We start from the raw sequence: 19,817 nt of genomic DNA, 5'->3' as shown, positions 1-19,817 counted from the left end.
TGATCTCTTATACTTTGCTGCCACCTGCTGGCCGTTTTTGTAATTACTACCATTTTTTTCCCCACGCATTCTCTTCAGTTGAGCGGCTGCATCAAAGCCTTCTGTATGCTCTAGCATAAAAAAACAAAAAAAACAAAACAAAAACATACAAAACGTATAAATACGTCTTTGGGACACTTAATCCATTTAAAATAGAACGTATTATGTTTTTGGGAGCAAATGAGTTAAAAGGGGTACATATGTTAAAGGGATACTTGATACTTACACTTTCAGCAGTAAAAAGTTAATATTTTGTCTATAATTAATGTGGTATGTTCGTTATTTTTCATGTACAGTTACCTTTAAAAAGTAATTTTTCTAACTTGCTGTCGACTCATGATGACATCACCTGTGCTGACGAAGTAGGTAACGACCAATCATGGCTCAGTTTCATGATGTTTGGACATCGTTACATCCCTATCAATGTGTTTAATAATTTCACAACAGTAATTGAAGTGGATAAACTTTTATCATGGTTCATTTGCCTTTATTTTATTTGTATAATCAGATTAATGTACTGTTTGTGTTTGTTCAATAATACATGGGATGAGGATTATGGGGGGAAAAAAAACAACAATATTATTATTGTTTTATTGAACATATTAAATGACAATGGCAATAACGAAGGGGGCAAAAAAAAAACTCAACCCTCTCAACTCGATTATTTTTCAAATTGTTCAGGCCTAACTGTGTATGTGTTGTATATGGTTACAAGAGGGGGCTCGGAGGGGCTGGGGCAATGTGTGGGCTGCGAGCAGTAATGGGGATCGGGTTTCTCTAATGTGATGAAGGCGATATTCCTTGCACACCTCACACACACACACACACACATTCCTCTGCCATCCTCCCCTCCTGTCAATTTTATATACTGGATCGTATTTGGCCATGTGTGACGAACAGATTCTTTTTTTTTTTTTTTTTCTAATTTACTGTGGGCCGTTGGTTACCTTGACCTTAAGGCAAGTAAACACCTCCCTCAAATACATTAGGTACCTCCTGTATTTATTTTAGCCTCTCAGGGAAAAAAAAAAAAAAAAAAAAAAAAAAAATGTATATTTACTATATGCCAAACTGCTGCTTGTTGTGAAGTTTGCTGCCACCATAGCAAGTCTGTTTTTACATGATAAAACTGCTGTTTTTGTTTGAATATGACATATATGTCTATATATATATATATATTTTAAGCTTGATTGCCAGTTCGTGAGAAAATGATAATACATAATTTAACAATGTTGTAAAAATGTGTTTCAGTATTAACTCATTTGCTCCCAATAACGTGTAAATGTTTCTTTTTTTTTAATGTTTTAAGCGTCCCAAAGACGTATTTATACGTTTTTTTTTGTTTTTTTTTAAATGCTAAAGCATACAGAAGGCTTTGATGCAGCCTCTCAACTGCAAAGAACGGTTGCAGAAATGGTAGTTATTACACAAACGGCCAGCAGGTGGCAGCAGAGCAAAGGAGATCAACCAGGGCCATCTAGAAAAAAAGCTAATTTTTTTTTCCTGATGAAAGAAGAGACTTTAATCTTTCTTTTGATAGGTTCCATGCTTTTATAACAATAGAACACAATATTCTGTGGGCCTTGCAAAATCAGTCAAAATCCAGGAAAAACAGGCGGGAGCGAACGGGATTATTTCTGTAAAAATGGCTGGGAGTGAAAGAGTTAAAGAACAACTCCCCCCCCCCTCTTGGTGGTGGATTTCACTTTAGTTCATCTTTCGTTCCTTTGATCTTTCCTCTGGTCTCCCGACTTTTCGAATCCGACGACTCTGGCGAGACTGAATTATCCGGTTAAGGTGAAGGGTATGGGATTTTTATTAGGTCAGAGCACAACAATGATGATATGCTGAATTGATAAGACTGCTGAACGAACTGAGCTCTCAAAACAAACAACTACTCCTCTTAGCGGTTCAACAAGAAGTGAAGTTAAACAAGAAGTGATGAGGTGATGTACTAGTATTGAACCTACTTGGAGTTGCACTATAAGCGACAAATGTTGACAAATGTGCAGACAGCGCCTTAGCTGCCACCTATAGGCTAGCGCTGACGCCATTAAAAAGGCACATTGGAGCCTCTAGTGTCAGAACGCATGTAGACTAAACACAACTGAGTGACTACAGCTGTAAGCAGAGCGCGTTCCCACACTCACAAGATGAAACGCATTGTTCAACGTGCTTTGGTTACGGGCATCATCCCCGTTAACAATCTTTTTTTTTCTTTTTTTTTTTCCTCCCACAAGGACGCACAGCGAAGCCCCAAAAAAACGACACGTCCTCCCTGTCGTTGCAGAGCGCCTTCTGTGAAAATCGAATCGAGAGCGCCAGAATAAAACAGCACCATATGAGAAGGCGTCTAAATCGACGCCATCTCAGCCCAAACACGCCTCAGCCGGCGGGAGGACCGCTGCCCAAATGTGCGTGCGTGCGTGCATGTGTGCGTGCGTGATGTACCTCCGTGTCACAAGGTAGGACTCGGGGTGGATGCAGGTCTGGTCCAGGGGGTTGAAATGCGTGGCTACGATGACACTGGACTTTCCTTTGGCCTTCTTGGCAGCTGCTTGAGTTGGCGCTGCCGGAGGAGGCGCACACTTGCCGCTGCTGTGGCATGAAGAAATGCATGAAATTCAATTAGAAAGCACACATTTGCTACTACTGTGCAGCGGAGACCGGGAATAGGAATGCCCCCTGAGGCTCGTACAAGTCAGAATTCGGCCGGAATTGTCAGGAAAAAAAATGTGCGTCGAAAACACTTTTAGCAGAGACAACTTGGTTTTCTTCATCATCCGGGACGCATGATTAATATAGTTTGAACTTTGTGTTTGTTGACGTGTCCATGCACCACATACAACATATCAAATGCAACCTCTGTGAATGAAAATGCTTTGTCTTTATGGGCGCACGTTTTTTTTTAATACTCACACGGGCCTATTATATACAATATTTGCTGTTGGTCAGGGTACACTGTGGGATACTGGAGGTTGAAATTGAAAAACAAAACCTGTTTTGGTTGACCTGCTGCCTCAACGGGCCAGTGACAATCTGATATGTTTGAATGGGAGAAGTGAACATGGCTTTGTTAACGTATGATGAAGATGAAGCGCTAAATAATAGCCCTCCATTTACCATTTAATATTTTCATCAAATTCTCTGGAACACTTTTTTTTTCTTTAATCCCTGGGCCATCAGGCTCTTAAATAATAACAAACTGCACCATTGATGGACGTGAGTGAAGGGTGGAAGCTGCTGCATTTTTTTTTAATGTGTTACACAGTGATCCTATAAACTTGCGATTTTATTGATTTTGTTCTTATTTTGCACTTTTGCACGGGGTAAGGGCATCATCCTAAACAAATTTCATTATAATTATAACATGGTTATAAACACCAACGAGATATCGTTAGGAGCAATAAATACTGGTATAATATATAAAAAAAAAAAGGTTACAATATTGTTAAAAAAATATCTGACCATTAGCGTGGATTTTAAACATAGAAGGGCCAAAACATGCATTGTGAAAATTAAACTGTACTAAAGAAAACTAGCCACCACAGGGTGCTAGAACTGCACAAATGGAAATCAATCTTTTAGAAAAAAAGATGTGCTGCTTTTAATATCGTGACATGACGACGACGATATATTGTGGCTGTTTTAATATTGCGATATCACGATATTGCCGTTATTACATCCCTAAAATTGACCAGCTGATTAACGGTTGGGCCCAAATGCTTACGATACTTGCAGGAACTGGGCTCGGGATAATCGTGTCAACTGAACAGCGATAAGACGTGTAATTAAAATGGCGTACCTGTGGCCAGTTTGGTTGATTCGGATGAAGCCGGCGCACTGCTGGTAGCTCTTCGGCCCCATGCCTTTGACCAGCTTGAGCTGCTCCCTGTTGCAGAAGGGGCCGTTCTGCTCTCGCCACTCTGCAATATTGCGAGCCCTTCCCGCACTTAGGCCTGCCACGTGCCTGCAAGACCGCAAACAAAAGATGGGAAGAATGTTTCGTTCTCATCTGAATGAAGGAAAACAAAAAGGTGCCAATCATTGAAGAGGTGATTTGGAGTGCCCTGACTCACCCGCTCTGAAACTGTGTCAACACTCGACATTTAATTACGCATGGTGCCACTTCTGGCTGAGCAGACAGGTAAACAGATGACCTGCAGGCCTGCCCGACTCGTTTGTTTGTTTCTACGGTGAACCACATGTGCCCGAGTTTTTTTTTTATCAGTGTGTCCATCTACCTCATCAGAATCTCCGAGCAGGTGTTGATGTCGACGCCGACGAAGCTCACGCACTCCTGCACCACGCCGTCGAGCGCCGCCTTCAGAGCCGCCGATGAAACGTCGTGCTGCGAGCACACACACAAAAGCCATGAAATCAACTCAAATGTGGTTAGAAAGCACTTTAGATTAATAAATTAACAACATAGGTAAGGGAATGAATAAATAAATAAATAAGATATAGGGGGGCCCAGATATGGAATAAGTATATCCAAATATCCACTCAGAAATATGTTCTATTTTAAATGTTTTAAGTACCTCAAAAACAGTTATGTTTTTGATACGCTTCTGTAGGCAAGAAATCCCTCCGGGAGGATTCTTCAATTTCATCCTGAAAAACAGATCAACGGCGGCCCGAGCCAAAACAAATCCCGACGCAACGTGCAACGTTTGACTGACAACGACGATATAAAAAAAAAAAAAAAAAAAAGATTGGCAGATGGAAAAAGAACACACCGAGGGTGCAAAGACGGTGGATGTTTAACTTGGCGACAGATAAAGATCCTCTCGATGAACTCTTGGTTTCAGCGCACGTCTCAGCCACCAGCCCAACAACAACTTGGGAACGGCCTCCAAAAACGGCTTGGAATGTTTTCCCTATTAAGGAAGATGGAGGCAAGACAGCGGACGCAAGATGGGAGAGATTGGATCAAGTTTGACCACCGCCAAGCGCCGAGTGCAAAAAAAAAAAAAAAAAAAAAAAATCCAAAGGAGGTGGACACTGATACCTCGGCAACTGCCGGACCATTCGCTGACAAGTCAACTACTGTTACCGCCTGCGAGCGCGGTCGAGCCTAGTTGACCCCCGTAACATGATCGAGCTGACAATAAACACTTTCATGTAAACAGATAACAACAAGCCAACAAGTCATCGGAGCAGAGAACCAGATTGTCGACAGGTACGAGATGTCGGGCTGATATTAAATACACGACTGCTTCGCCAGTCAGATTTATTTGGACAAAACGGCCCGTGTAAAGCTTCAAATGAAATTGTTGTCCCTTTAGTTTGGAGCGCTCTTCAACGATCATCATCTAACATTAGCATTCAAAATCAGTACCAAAAAAACGGAGCAAATTTAAATGATAATTCAGGCATCACTATTTGTCACCTTAATTGACTGTCATATTTGACATTTTCTGTTTTTTGTTTTTTCTTTTCAAAGAGAACCAATAGGCTGGGTTACCTTGAGTTGAGGTTTGAATAAGATAAGATTACACTTTTATTTATTCCACAGTGGAGCATTACCAGCAGCAATACACATTATCACACATCATATATTTATGTGTACTTCTTCCTACTCCTTCATCATGTCAATTATGGAATTTATTGTTGACAAATTTTCCTTTCTTCCTTTAATTTTCTATTTCATTGTAACTTGTTTCTTTTTTGTTACATTTGTAATATATTTGTTTATATGTTCAAAAACAATAAACCAAACCCATATATAAATATGTATACTGTATATATGTACCGGTATATATTTATTTAAATGTTTGTATGCAATATACCTGAAATATACCTTTTACATATGCTCTCACACAATCATTAGTAATATACAGTAACATATACAATATTCATACAAATGCATAATAATAATAATAATAATAATAATAATAATAATAATTTATATGGCTCTTTTTTGGATACTCAAAGACTTCATAGTGGAGACATTTTTAATTGATTAATTTCTCTCATTGTCTTGTGACACTTATTTTAAGAAAATCAATTGTTTCGATAACTGGAATATTATTTTTGGGAGTAAGGTTGCTAATGGTAGAAAAATGTTTGTTTTTTCCCAATATACTGACTACTTTTCCCCCTAAATGGGTTGTTATATACAATCTTTTGATTGTTATTTCATAACTACAATCAATAGATGGCTTCAGTTGGATTGAGATTTTATTGGGAGACAATTCGGGTTCGGGCTCTGTCGCCGTTTTTGTTCAAACCGTCTGCTTTATAAAATCTATGACAAAAATGTTACTGAGAAATCATGACTTCACGACAGAAAAATGTACATGTCCTATTTATTTTCCCAATAACTGATCAAGGAAATTGATCCAAATGCCAACTCCTGGAAACAACAGAACGAGAATGCATTTGATTCTTTACTTCAGAACAATCCCGAACCCCCAACCGCCAGAGGGACGCTGAAGACAGTTTAAAAAAAAAAAAAAGAAAGAAATGACACGACATTGACGTTTCCCATGAAGGAGAAAATGAATGATTTATGACTCAGCGTGAATGAGTGCATACACGAGGAGGGTGGAGATGAGCGAGAGTTCCGAGCGTTGAGGAGGAAGGAAATCACCTGTAACGTTACACCGGGGAAGAATGTTTTCACACGAGAAAAGGTGAAGGCGCTCGAGTAGTCCACCTGCAATCAAGTGCGCTCACATTTCTAATGGAACCTTTGAGGAGGTGAGAATGGCGCACTTCCTGTGACACGGAAAGAAACGTGCCCAATTAATGTACGACTGACAAGTAGGAAAATCAGTTTTCAGCTTTTTTTTTTTTTTGAAACACTTGTTTTTATTTTTATCATTTTTTTAAAACTTTGAATTATTTATTTTATCATTTAATTTTTTAGTCCGTTTATCTTATCGATAATCGAGCTCACTGAGCACTGAAATGCAAGTTGAATCCAAGACACAGGTTAACGTCAGGTCAGACCATCTTTCCAGGCGAGTGCATCTCTGGCAGCAAGGTGAAATAAAATGCTGAAGCTGGAGTAGAGAAAAGTTAAAAGTGCAAACAAAAAAAAAAAAAACAGGAAAGTTCTGCCTTATTAAACCTATTCAGGTTTTATGGCATGACAGTTGAAGCCCTCAGTTTACAGTCGACGACTACATCCTGTATTGCCAAATCCATCGACGCGATTTGCTGCTCATCTCCGGCTTTCATTCAAACGCACTGCTCGCATTTGCATTTGGCCGACAAGCATTAATCACTTGCAAATATTATCTCGACGACACCCCCATTGAAACTTTTCTCTCATTGTCTGACATTTTACTTCCTGGCTTCTTAACTCAGTGATGGCAACCAACAACTCCCTTCGCTCCCGGTTTGTTTTACTGGATTTTGACTTATTTTGCAAGGCCCACATAATATTGTATTCTATTGCTATAAAAACATGGAACCTACCAAAAGAAAGATTAGAGTCTCTTATTTCATCAAGCAAAAAAAATTATGTTTGTATCTGTTTCCTATTTGCACCAATTAGCATTAGAATATAGCTAAGTTTCATCATTATTTACAACTTTGCTTAGAATTGTGGGGAGAAAACTTGTTTTCATCATGGCCCTGGTTGATCTCTTATACTCTGCTGCAACCTGCTGGCCGTTTTAGTAATTACGACCATTTTTTTTTTCACCCATTCTCTGCAGTTGAGAGGCTGCACCAAAGCCTTCTGTATGCTCTAGCATAAAAAAACAAAACAAACAAAACAAAAAAACGTCTAAATACGTCTTTGGGACACGTAATACATTGAAAATAGGACGTATATATACGTTTTTGGCAGCAAATGAGTTAATTGTGTTGCAGATAAATGGATGGACAGCAGACTGCCATGCACAAATGCCATCTATTCAATATATAAACTCCCCATTCAGTGGTCATAACCCTCAAAACCACCTTTGCTTGGATTGGCTAGAAACCAGCTGAAGGCAAGCCAATCAGTGCCAAAGCTGATCGGGCAGACCTTCTGTCTGCACCTTGACAGCATAAAAGTTACCACATCGGATGGCAAGGGCCGAGTATGCACACGCAATCGCACATCCAATCAAGCTTTTCCAGTGAAAGACGAGATTAATACATAATCCATAACCTGAAATTGTAAATATATAGGAGGTGAGAAAAACAAAGCAGAAGGCATAGAAAGTAAATGGTGAGATTTGAGGTGATGACAGCAAACGATGACAGGAGACCAAAACAGCACTTGTGAAGGATGAACTGTATATATATTTTAGTGTATATATATATATTTTAGTGCCGCCATGTGGGCTAAAAATCGCAAAGCATGGTTGTTTTATCAGCAAAAAAATGTGTTTTCATAACTGTTGGAAAGACAAAATGGTGGCCACTTGATCCCTTAGTAGCTCAACAGTTCCCTTTTATTGACTTCTATTTTTGATGGTAAGTTTACCCTTGACTGTCATCTCGGTTAAAGGAATTACACCACGGTATTTTAAGCCCTTCCAACAGTTAACTATAGGAGTATAACGATTAAATATTACCTTTAACACCATGGCGATGTCATTTTTTTATTTAATGAAATATTATGTGCTTTGCTGGTTACTTTTCTAACGTAGAAGTAAAACGGCCGGTTCGGTAAAACCCCGCCTCTCCCCGCGTGATTGCCGCACCCCCCGGCGAGCCGACTGCAGTCTGCTTATGGAGCACTCCTCTGAAAGCCATCAATTCTTCAATAAACATATGAAACAAAACGGCTCCTTGCCGCAAGAAATCGTGGAGGAGGAGAGGAAAGACGAGAGAGGTGAGAAGAAGGAAGAGGAGAAAAAAAAAATGAGCTGGTCTCGAACCAGAGACTTGCTGCTTACAGAGCAAGTACGCTAACCACTATAATATTCGTTGAGTTAGGTTTACTGATGTTTACTGAAAAAGGCTACTTTTGTCACTATCCCACGGAGGTCTCAGAGAAAGTGGTCATGCATTTAGTTTACAGAGGCGGTGCGGGCGTAGGTCCGCACTTTATGACGTCACAAAGTGTCAACAGCTCGTTTTCTCAGGTTGGGAGGGGCTAGTGCTTGCACAGCAGAAGAACCTAGAATTTCTCAGAGAGGGGCGAATGGAGAAAAACACCATTTTGGTTATGTGTTTGGTGAGGAATTAGCATTTTAACACAGCTAAAAAGTCCCCAAAAAATTATTTTTCATGTTGCTGCCCATTTAAAGAACAGTCATCATCTAATGCTAGGAAGGAATTGAGCGGCTTTTTTTTTTTTTTACGACTTAAAATAAGCTTAACTCATTTCTCCACCTCCCTTGTCATTCAATCGTTCACATCCTCTGACCTGACAGTAGGAAGTCATTAAAATCTCAAGTTTCTACCATTGATAAAAGTCTAAGTTTTATATTTTTTTCCCCCTCACACTTCATAACCATCAATCTGTGTCAATTCTTTACTCCTCCTACTTGTTAGTGTTCTCTCGTCCTCCTCCCCTGTGGGCAAAACCATTCAAGAGTGAGTGACGGCATTCTCAGGTACGCACACACCTGCCCTTTGCACTTGGAACCTTCACATGCAACATGACTTTACTTGTGCGTGATGAAGGCAAAATTGGAACAAGGCCAAACCGAAAGCTGCCTGAAGACGCAGCGAATTCTAGTGTGAATTTCGTCAACCAAAACTAAACAAAAACTAATTAGTCAACGCACATTTTTCACTGGACTAAAATTAGACTAGACTAGACGAACACCCTCATTAATAAACAAAAACTGGGACTAAATCAGTATGCATTTTTGTCGACTAATAAATACAAGACGGAAATGTCCTTCACTTAATAAAAGCTGGACTAAAATTATGGACATTTTAGTTCATGAAGAAAAGAAAAAAAAAAAGACGAAAATGATATGATTTTGTAAAATCATGTCCCTGCTAATCTTTCACATCTGTGACACTGTCGTGACACAAAACACAAACACATGGGACAGACAGTTGGTGGATTCACGGTAAAATTAAAAACAAACAAACAAACAAAAAAAAAACAGTAAATTATGGTTATAACTTAATATTAATCCAACGGCTATAACATTCCAACAATAACGTAAATGTGACTGCTAACTAATGCTGGATAACTTACTAGCTCATATCATGGAGCCATAGTAGCCACTGTAATTGTGTTTGTGAAGTTGTTTTTCATCAAAAAGATGTGAAAATTTTAAGTGAAATAACTTTAGATTCGAAAAGGTTCAATATAATCTGCTCGGGAAAAAAAAAAAAAAAACAGAAGTAAAATGGTTGTCCTGACGACAACTTGACTAAAACTAGATGAATAAAATGACGTTTCGTTGGACTAAAATAAAGACTAAAATGCTGGATTTATATGCGCGCCCGCACAAAGAAAAAAAAAATCCTAGACTGAGGGGAAGGTGGTAAAAAATAAATGAGTGGAAGAGTGACAGTCGTCTCAATATCCGGCAGGCAGGCGATGTTTTCTCACGCAGCGTGTAAGATGTGAGTGTGTGTGTCCTACGACGAGAGATTGACAGATGAAGAAACGGTCCACAGACCCCACCCAATAACTTCAAACCAAGGTTCTGACCAATTAAAGCATAAAAATCATAAAACTGCATTTGTTTCTTTTTTTTATTCCCCCTGACTGTATTCTGCTGCGGGTGACCAAGTTTCAAAACACATCTCAGTGAAAGCGGCACTCCAGCAGCAAATAGTTCAATCCAATCAGATTGGAATGATCCTCCACTTTCTCGGCCCTCGGCTCATTTCCTCCCTTCTCTCAGAGCTGTCACTCAGCGGCCCGAGTGGCGGGAGAGCTGAAGAGCGAACTCCCGCTGTGCCAGCTGGCTAGAGTTACCCTGGTGCTTTTTTTTTGGGGGGGGGGGGCTCATGGACAATAATCTCTCAGAAATCTCACAATGTCATGAATCACACATGCAAGAGTACTAACAAATAGAGCTCAAACAAACTCGCATGACGCTTTCACGCACACACGCGAGAAACTGGGGGGGGGGGGGGGGGGGTAGCGGGGTCGGAGGGATGTCCCGTCTCGTATCTGTCAGCGCCCGGGGGTTTATTTACCCGGCCATATTATTATTATTTGTTGACCTAGTCACATGATCTGAGGGTGGGCACCCTGGAGAGTCATGTGATGAGAGACGCGGGGGCCCCGTGACCTGACAAAGCCGACGCACACACTTGAGCACACGGGCACTTGCGCCGTCTTGACCTCCGACCCTTCTTTCCAATTTTCATTCCGCACCGAGCCTCGTTCTCCTTTCGCCATCTGCTGTTTTGAAGCCCCCGTTTCAATACGGGCCTTCTCGTTGATCACCGGGAGAAACGATGAACAATTCACTCCAAACAACTTGTTTTGGTACAACTACTACTCTATTTGCACTGCAGTACGTGTATTCACATTCTGATTTTACGGTGCGGAACGGAGGCGTACAAACTTCCTACATGCAACATATTTGCAAAGGGACGGATTGTAAACAAACACAGCAGGCAAAGAACAGCTCAGTTTAGAGCGAGTGGATGTCATGGTTTGTGATGCGAATTTGGCAGAACGCAAATTGGAACCCGTGCACACAAAAGTTAAATTTAAAATGGGAAGTCAACCCCCCAAAAAATTCTTGACAATAATATTGGAATATAAGTTAAGCAGCAAAATCCAGCCGTTGTTATCAATATCATAAGGCGGCCATTTTGCCACGTGATGTCGAGTGAAAATGACATCACAGTTGCTAACAACCAATCACAGCTCAGCTTCAGAAAAACAGGTGAGCTGTGATTGGTCATTGACTGAACCCCGAGCAACTGTGATGTCATCTTCATTTGACAACACGTGGCAAAATGGCCGCCCCCCTCTGAGAGAGCTAAAAGTGGCTGGATTTTGCTGCATAACTCCTCAAATGTATTCCTCAAATGTAATATTAATCAGAATGTCGTGTTTAGACGAGGTGAGGTCATATATAACATATTACTGTCAAGAAATGTTTAAGCTTGACTTCCCCTTTCATGTTTTCTTCCCTGACGGTATCAAAAGTGAACTGAACATCGGCTTTGCAATTAAGGTATTGCGATTTTTTTTTTAATGACACAAATTAAAACTCAGAGGTGTAAAAAAAAAAAAGAAAAGAAAAAAAAAAAAAAAAAAAGAAAACAAAAAAAGAAAAAAGAACTTTCATGAGAAAAGTTGTGATTTGAAGACATTTGTAATTTCACTAGAAAAGTGCTCATTTTCTGCGAATAAATTTAGAATTTTAACAAGAAAAAGTACTAATTTGAAAACGAGTAACTGCGTCATTAAACGAGAACATCAGAGTAAAGCGTACAAATTTAAATGCTGTCACTACGACGTCTGCTCAAGCAAGAGCTGCAGAAATATGTTTACCGACTTGACCTCATGATCTTATCCAAAAGTGCATTTTTATGATTTTCAAAACATTTTGGATGAGAATATAAGTCACCATCAACGCTCTGTTGGCTCTATTTTTGTATTTTCACCTCTGTTTTAGCTAATATGTAAAGAATGAGGCAAACGTATTAATAAAAACAAATCCATTAAGGACAAAAATATTAAAATACCCGACGATCCTCAACAACTTACTACACTCAGAGATGCTAAATAATGCATTTACAATAACTAAAATATGAAACAATCCGAGCTGTGTGAAAGGTTGTCACGGTGTACTGATTATTACTGAATCCAGGGAAAACTACTCTAATATTTATGATTATAAAATGGAAACACGTCTCTTTGAACCAGATGTACATTCCAAACTTTTTTTCTTTTTTTTTTGTATAACTATCAAATGTAAAGAAGTCAAATTGTCATACAGTGTCGCTGCTCCACACAGCCACAAATGGACGGCACGTTAGGACGCGCACAAGCGAAAACAAACGTCACTCCGGGCCATTAATTGAGTTAGCGGTCAGCGTTGGCGTCATGTGTTGACACGGGCCTCCACTGACTCCATCGACAACCCCCGGGGTGCCTCCTCATCTCCTTCTTCTATCTCCTCCCTCGCGTCCAAGACGCATTATTACTATTTGTGTTTTCCCCTGAAATGCGAGGACTGGCCGTGAAGCTTCTTACCTGGTATGTTCCAATTCCTATGTGCTTTGGATCGATCTTCACAAGCTCGGCCAGCGGATCCTGGACGCGCCTTCCAATGGACACTGTTGGCAAACGACAAGACGAGGAGTCAGGCGGGACGTCAACAGCGCTCGGCGGAAGGCCGTGAACTATCGGAAGCGGGTTATTGCATATTTATTCGCAGCTGCATTATTTATTTATAATTAGTGAGAATGCAAATGTTCTTATTGGCCTGAGGGGGGAGGCCAAATCCAATTGTCATTCCGGCAACCCAATAATAATTAAAGCTGCCTTTAAATTAGAGCCCCTGCATCTGCCATTTAGATTCCTGATGGATGTTGTGGAGACACCTTTAGAGTGACTCAATTAGTCGTGGCGTGTGCCTGGAGGCGTTTAGTTCACTGGAAAAATGTTTGTTTTTTCACATGACGACACTGGCAAAAGCAGGAATATAAATGAAAACAATCACAAAACAACCTTATTAACTGTAACTTAACGCACGCACGGTAATACGTGACATCATAACGCCGGACACAAGACGTACGTGAATGGAATGCGAAAAACATCATCAGACAAGCGAGCGTTCATACATTCGTTTCGAATAAATGCACTGATTTCATTTTGTGGGTTTTAAACATACACATGCTTGAAACTATTTTGGTGTTTTGTGCTCTTCCAACAGGCACACTGTTAAAAATGATATTAATGTCTGCTTAAATAGAAAAAATAGTGAGATATTTGACACCTTTGGGTATATAAGAATCGAGAAAACCTTTACGTCCATGTTTGCATTATTATTAGCATTATTAAACTCACACTGAAAATGTACAATAAACATAATGAGAATAACATTTTAATTTACAGTATTTTATTAGAATAAATTCTTCATCTTATGAGTTGTGACTTTGATAACAAATCTTTAATATTACCAGTTAAAAAGCTGCGATTTTAAGAAAACACATTTGTAATTTTACAGCAAAGTTTTCACAAGAAAAAAAGTGAATGAACAAATACAATTTCTTTTTAGAAAACATTTATAGTGTGAGTACAATTTTGCAAGAAATATGTAATTTTTTTTAGACTTAAAAAATAGTGAAAGCTTAATTTTATTTAAAAAAAAAAACATACTAATTATGAGAAAATTACATAATTTCTAAATTAAGAATAAAATGTAAAATAAATTCACAATATTCCTCGAAAATAGTGATGAAATTTATTAGAATGACGTTACAAGAAAACATTTTATGAGAAATGTTTTAAGTTTTATAACCCTTTTGTAATTTTCCAAATAATAATTTGACCAATAAATTGATATTAATACAAGAAAATGTCACGGTGGTTGGTTCGATTATTAACAAATATTGAACTTATCGTACTCGAATACATGGCACACGTGATGATAAATGGAACTGCCGTCTTTGATTCGATTTGTCTTGCAAGATGTCTTTTAGAGTTTAGCTGGCATTGATGAGTGTTGAGTAACGGGACATCGGACTTGGATGTCCCTGGCAGAAGACAAGGAAGAGAGAGAGAGAAAAAAAAAAAGGGATGGGCTGTGGAGCGAGCGAGTGAGTGAGTATGTCTGGAATCAATGGCTCTCCTCTCCCTCTTTCTCTCCTCTGTGGCTGCGGTGGGAGGCTGCAGCCTGAGAAAATATTTAGACAGGGATGGAGTTTCAAACCTGCCCTTGCTCGGTGCACCCACCAAAACCTCCTGTACTCTTTTTGCTCCGCCGTCCATCTTAACTCCCCGCCACTTATTAAAAGTTTATGAGCACGACCAGTTTAGTGTTACTTAAAGCACGAAAAATGAGAGGGCCACGTGCGTGGAGGTCCAAGAAGAAAAATGAGATTGTTTTGCTGGCTCGTTGTGATGGATCAGCTAATATAACGGCAATGCAGGGGTGGCGTAGCTTTGCATGCGTCGTCACCTAGGCAACCCGCTGAAACACTACGGAGGGATTTCCTTTTGTCATTTAAGTCAACAAAAACCCGATGATCAAAATACCTCAAAAAGATTATCCTGAGCAATCCGACTGTTGCGCTGTTGGGCGTGTTAAGAGTGAGTCTTCCTTTCCGATGCGCTCAGAACCAGAATGGGGTTAACAATTGGAAATGTTAAGCCGGCTAAAATATTTCAAGCGGGGTCCAAACATAATGAGAATAATTATTGGATGTCCCTAAAAGATTATCCTGTGGTGTGGTGGTGTGATACGCTGGGAAATGTCTGAAGCTGGCAATCGTTAAACGTTAACCTGTTAAATACAAGTGGGGGTCCAATTCTTTACATTTTCCCTCCCTTCTCATTCAAAGTCAGCAAAGGCCCCGGATGTCGGATGTCTCCAACGAGTATCCCGTGGCAAATGCCAACATGTTGGGTCGCCGCTGAGTTGAGCTGAGCTACTGACTGCGAGATTTTGACATGAAACAGAGCGAGAAGAGCCAATTAGGAAGTTCGCTGAAGCTAGCTAGCGCTGTTGACGGATGCAATAACGCATCTCACAAGCCAGTCGCCAAAATGAAAATGACAAAAAGGAGAAGTTACCACGCAGTAAATTCTGAAGCGTAAATTTGACTATTTAGAGAGAGAGAACCAAATAAACTCAAGCACTTGGAAGAGAGTAAAATAAAAAAAGAATTGAAAAAAATAAAAGTGACTCAAGGGTGGAGGAACGAACTCACGGCCTTCAGCTTGGGAGAGAGACGATCTTTGTGTTAGTATATCGCTCGGGTCAGCTGCACCTGATTCCATGGAAACCTCCTGACTCCAAACGACCTTGGTCTCTTGGGGAAAAGTAGGAGGGGCATAGTTCAGGTGGTAGTGTGGCAGTCTCCCAAGCTGAAAGTTACGAGTTTGTTCGCTCCCATGGTATTATTATTATTATTTTTTTTAAATATAACAAGTTTAAACAAGTCATACACATTTTTAAAAAAATCTAAAACTAATACTGAAACTAAACTAAAATTAAACTAAAAGTAAGAATTTATTAACTAAAACTAATAAAAAACTAACAGAACCACCCTGACAACTAATTAAAAGTAACTAAATTTTAAAAAAAAACGAAAAAAAAAACTAAATAAAATGAAAACTCCAAAACTATAATTACACACATTTAAAAAAAAAAAAAAAAAAATCAGTTTAAGGTACTAAAAATGAGAATGTGTTCCCCGCTTGTGGAGGAGAGACTGAACACAAAAACAGTCGTCTCTCGCTGACTATTTAAAATATGGTCTTATACTGCCGGCACAGCGACGGGTGGGAGTGATGGAAGCTCCATGCACATCATCCCGTCGTGGCCACTACAAAGAATACCATCGTGACACCGCCATGTCGTCCAAAAATACTGCAGAAAAAAGAAAAGAAAAAAAAAAACTGCTGCTGATCACAGGAAACGGGTGAGGAATAATTCAGTCTCGCTTGATTTAAGGCTTTTTATAGAGGAAGTCTGCTGGAAACATTTGTTCTGGGCAACAGCGTTTGAGCGCTTGCCGCTGTGTGTTCGCTCCGTGATGGAGTACGTGGAGGAACGCCGCCGAGACATGAAGCCCGTCTAATAGCAAAGCCAGATAGGCGCCCGTAAAGTGGCAATCGTTCCTGCCAGGGTGGAAATATCATCAACATGCCATGAATATGATCATCATCATCATCATCAGCAGATTTACCTGCGCTTCGGAGGTTGGGGTCCAAATCGGGCATCTCTTTGACCGCCTCGGGGCTGACGCTGTAGATGGATGCTCCGGCCTCGTTGGTGATACTGGGGAGGGAAAGGGGGGAAACAAGTGTAATCAAGTAGGGGAGATTACAGAAGAGACCACCATAATGGTGGCAGGTGACAAGTCCAAAAAGTTCATCAACTCTGCCATTAAGGAGAAAAAAAAAACTGCAATTATCTTAATAGTAACAGTGGAGTTCCATGTTACGTAACTACAAGAATGTGGGGTATTTATTTATTTATAGTTTAGTAAAAGCGAGGAGTATTTTTATCAGAATAAATTTTTAATATTACGAGAATTGTTTTCTGGACATCGAACATGAAAATATTTCATGTCTAAGTAAAACGTTAATCAAGCATAAACGTGTATTTTATTTATTTTTTATTATTAAGTTGTGGACTTGAGGATAAATTCATAATTTTAAGAACAAACTAAACTAATTACCTCGACATCACATTTGTCACACCTCCTGTAAATTTTTACTGATTTGGATGTTGAGTAACCACACGTTTCATCAGTCATGGCTGCAAAGCAAGGTACAGATTTAAAAAAAATAAAAATAAAAATAAAATTAATAAATCACTGCCTGAATGGCATCTCTGCTCATGTGACACTACTGCCATCTAGTGGACGTTGGGCTGTACTGCAAGCAAAGCTACATTTTATTATTATTATTATTATTTTTTGTAATTTGATGTCCGGCATAAAGAACACATTTTAAAAACAAATTATTATTTTTTTTTAAATTTATAAATTCAGGTACATTGTATACAAAATGTCAGTCTTGTTTAAGTCGTCACATTTGAATGGCAAACTGTTTTTTTTGTTATTTATGTATTTTAATATAAGAGTTCATGTAAAAAGAAAAATTACTGTATGCATGATTTTTAACACTCATAAACTGTATGCATGATTTTTCACACTCATAAACATACACAAGTATAATATTAAACATGAAGGGAAATATAAACTATATTTTATTTCACAAAAGCGTTCTCATAAAGCAGCATGAATTGACTATTTTTCCACATGAAATATTAAATTTTGTGACAGACCAATTTAGGTTTGGGGCAGAGAAATTTTTTTTATATATTTTCTTTCCAATCTGTTGATTCAACAGTTAACTTTCACGGAATAGAATAAAAAATAAAATAAACCTAGAACAATAAACTGATATTTTCATGATATATCTGTACATCAAAAAAAAAAAAAAAAAACTTGATGAGGATTCCGTTTTTTTTTTTTTTTTTTTTTTTATTTTAATTTTGAGAAATAAAGTATTATTGTTGTTCGGTTCCAGGGACACCATTTTTGCTCTTTGGTCATCCATCAGCACACAAACACAATCAATCATAATAATAATAAAGTCCAACTTCAGCTGTCACGTCGTTCAGTCTTAAGATGGGAAAAGCGAAAGAAGAAGAAAAGCGGGTGTGTCCTGGGGGGGTGGGGCTTTCTCATATGATGATGAGGTCAGTCATTTAGATTGCGGCCTTCTTTCACTCACTCGCACGCACGCACGGCCTGCAATTTAAAAAGCAGCTCATTCTCTCCTATTCATGGTCACCCCCCCGCCCCCCCCCACCCACCGCCCCCACCGTTCTTTTTGTCAGATCGCCATCCATCGCCCCTGACAGCTGACATATCGCCATGGTGACACCGCTAATGAGCAGTGGCACATGACCTTCAAAGGGGTCAAGTCGGAGCCGATCGTTAAACTAACGACGCACGCTGCAGGAGTAAAGAAATCGCATCTGCGTTTGTAACAATCAACCGCTTTTTGATCGCAAGGGATGGGAAATTAATAAGTCAATCAAAATGAGGGCGGTTAAACATCTTCATACAACCCCACAATTTAACTTTTAATATCAACTTTTCTCCATTCATTTTCAACTTCCATACAAATAACTTATCATTATTAACAAGTGTCTTAAACTGCTCGGTGGCACAATTTGTAAAGTGCATTGTCCAGTAACCAGGAGGTCATAATTTCATGATTTATCAATCATTTTGCTTCATAAGCATTCCACATGCATTCAAATCTTAGCATTCCGCTTTCAGCATTCCCACGCAATTTCTCCAGAAATTGCACTTATCTTTACAGTCGTTCTTTTTTTTTAATGAAATATTTATGCACACGTTACAAAAAATAAAAAATAAATAGACAAGTACAAGAATAATAGGGGACTAGGGCAAAAAAAAAAAAAAATAGAGCAAAGGGTGGGGGTAAGGTTACGAATCTCTTTGGGCAGTGGTGATGATGATACACAAACACGAGAGCTTCCGGCCGATAACCATGTCTCATTTCTGATTACTTGCTTTGCCGCCGCTAAAGGCAAACGACGCCTTTGAACAGTCCAAACGTCCAACAATCGGGCCAATCGTTGGATGCGCTCGTTTTTTGGGGGGGTTTTTTGCATCTCAGCTGATCCAAGTTTTGCGAATCGGTTACGGCGCACTCGACGGCGGTAGTCGTGCCTTTGCCCCAAGTCGCGCCCTGCTTGGAAAAATGGCAAAATCAGAGTCATCATCGGATCATTAGTCCCGGAGTAACGGACGGATGTCTTCGCCATACGACCTTGACCGCGTTCCCCCCCGTAGCGCACTCCCGGTGGGATGAGATCTTTTTTTTTTTTTTTTTTTTTTTTTTTTTTTATTCGGCCGGCAGGACGACAACGACAGCCGACTGTAGTCACGAGCGCGCGTATCGCCTGTCAAGTCCCGTGTCCGGGCTCGCTACCGGGGGCCACATCGAGTCACTGATGAACATGGAGCGGTCGCGCCAGTGCGGACCGGCGAACACCAGACGTTGGAATTGATTTCAGATGAGGAGGTCAAAGGTCATATCGCTAAATTGTAAGGAAGCAATCAGCTAAGTGGTGAAGCTTGTCCAAAGCAAACGTGTGTCCTCTGATAGAGTAACAGCACCACAGCGGAAGTTTCTAGTTGCTCCTTTTGGTGTCAGTATGTTTACATTTGTGAGC

The 19,817-nt window shown here is 39.6% G+C and overlaps 1 protein-coding gene across 5 annotated transcripts in view; it reads right to left on the bottom strand.

The window, feature by feature from the left end:
- Window positions 1–19,817, bottom strand: part of srbd1 (S1 RNA binding domain 1) — a 109,173-nt gene that overhangs the window by 67,365 nt on the left and 21,991 nt on the right. For 4 of the 5 annotated variants that reach the window (XR_013278486.1, XR_013278487.1, XM_077495756.1 and 1 more), the window contains 6 exons: window positions 16,783–16,874; window positions 15,802–15,903; window positions 13,121–13,203; window positions 4,284–4,390; window positions 3,845–4,009; window positions 2,491–2,637 (listed from right to left, as the gene is read on the bottom strand). Coding sequence is in view for 3 of the 5 variants with exons in the window: in XM_077495756.1 (XP_077351882.1) it covers window positions 2,491–2,637; window positions 3,845–4,009; window positions 4,284–4,390; window positions 13,121–13,203; window positions 15,802–15,903; window positions 16,783–16,874 (696 nt within the window). In the remaining 2 variants the exon portion in view is untranslated. The remainder of the gene's footprint in view (window positions 1–2,490; window positions 2,638–3,844; window positions 4,010–4,283; window positions 4,391–13,120; window positions 13,204–15,801; window positions 15,904–16,782; window positions 16,875–19,817) is intronic. The other variant, XM_077495757.1, reaches the window with a different exon arrangement.

The sequence above is a fragment of the Festucalex cinctus genome, chromosome 14, assembly GCF_051991245.1.
Source record: "Festucalex cinctus isolate MCC-2025b chromosome 14, RoL_Fcin_1.0, whole genome shotgun sequence".
NCBI classification, from domain to species: domain Eukaryota; kingdom Metazoa; phylum Chordata; class Actinopteri; order Syngnathiformes; family Syngnathidae; genus Festucalex; species Festucalex cinctus.
This window is presented reverse-complemented; position numbering and strand designations above follow the sequence as displayed.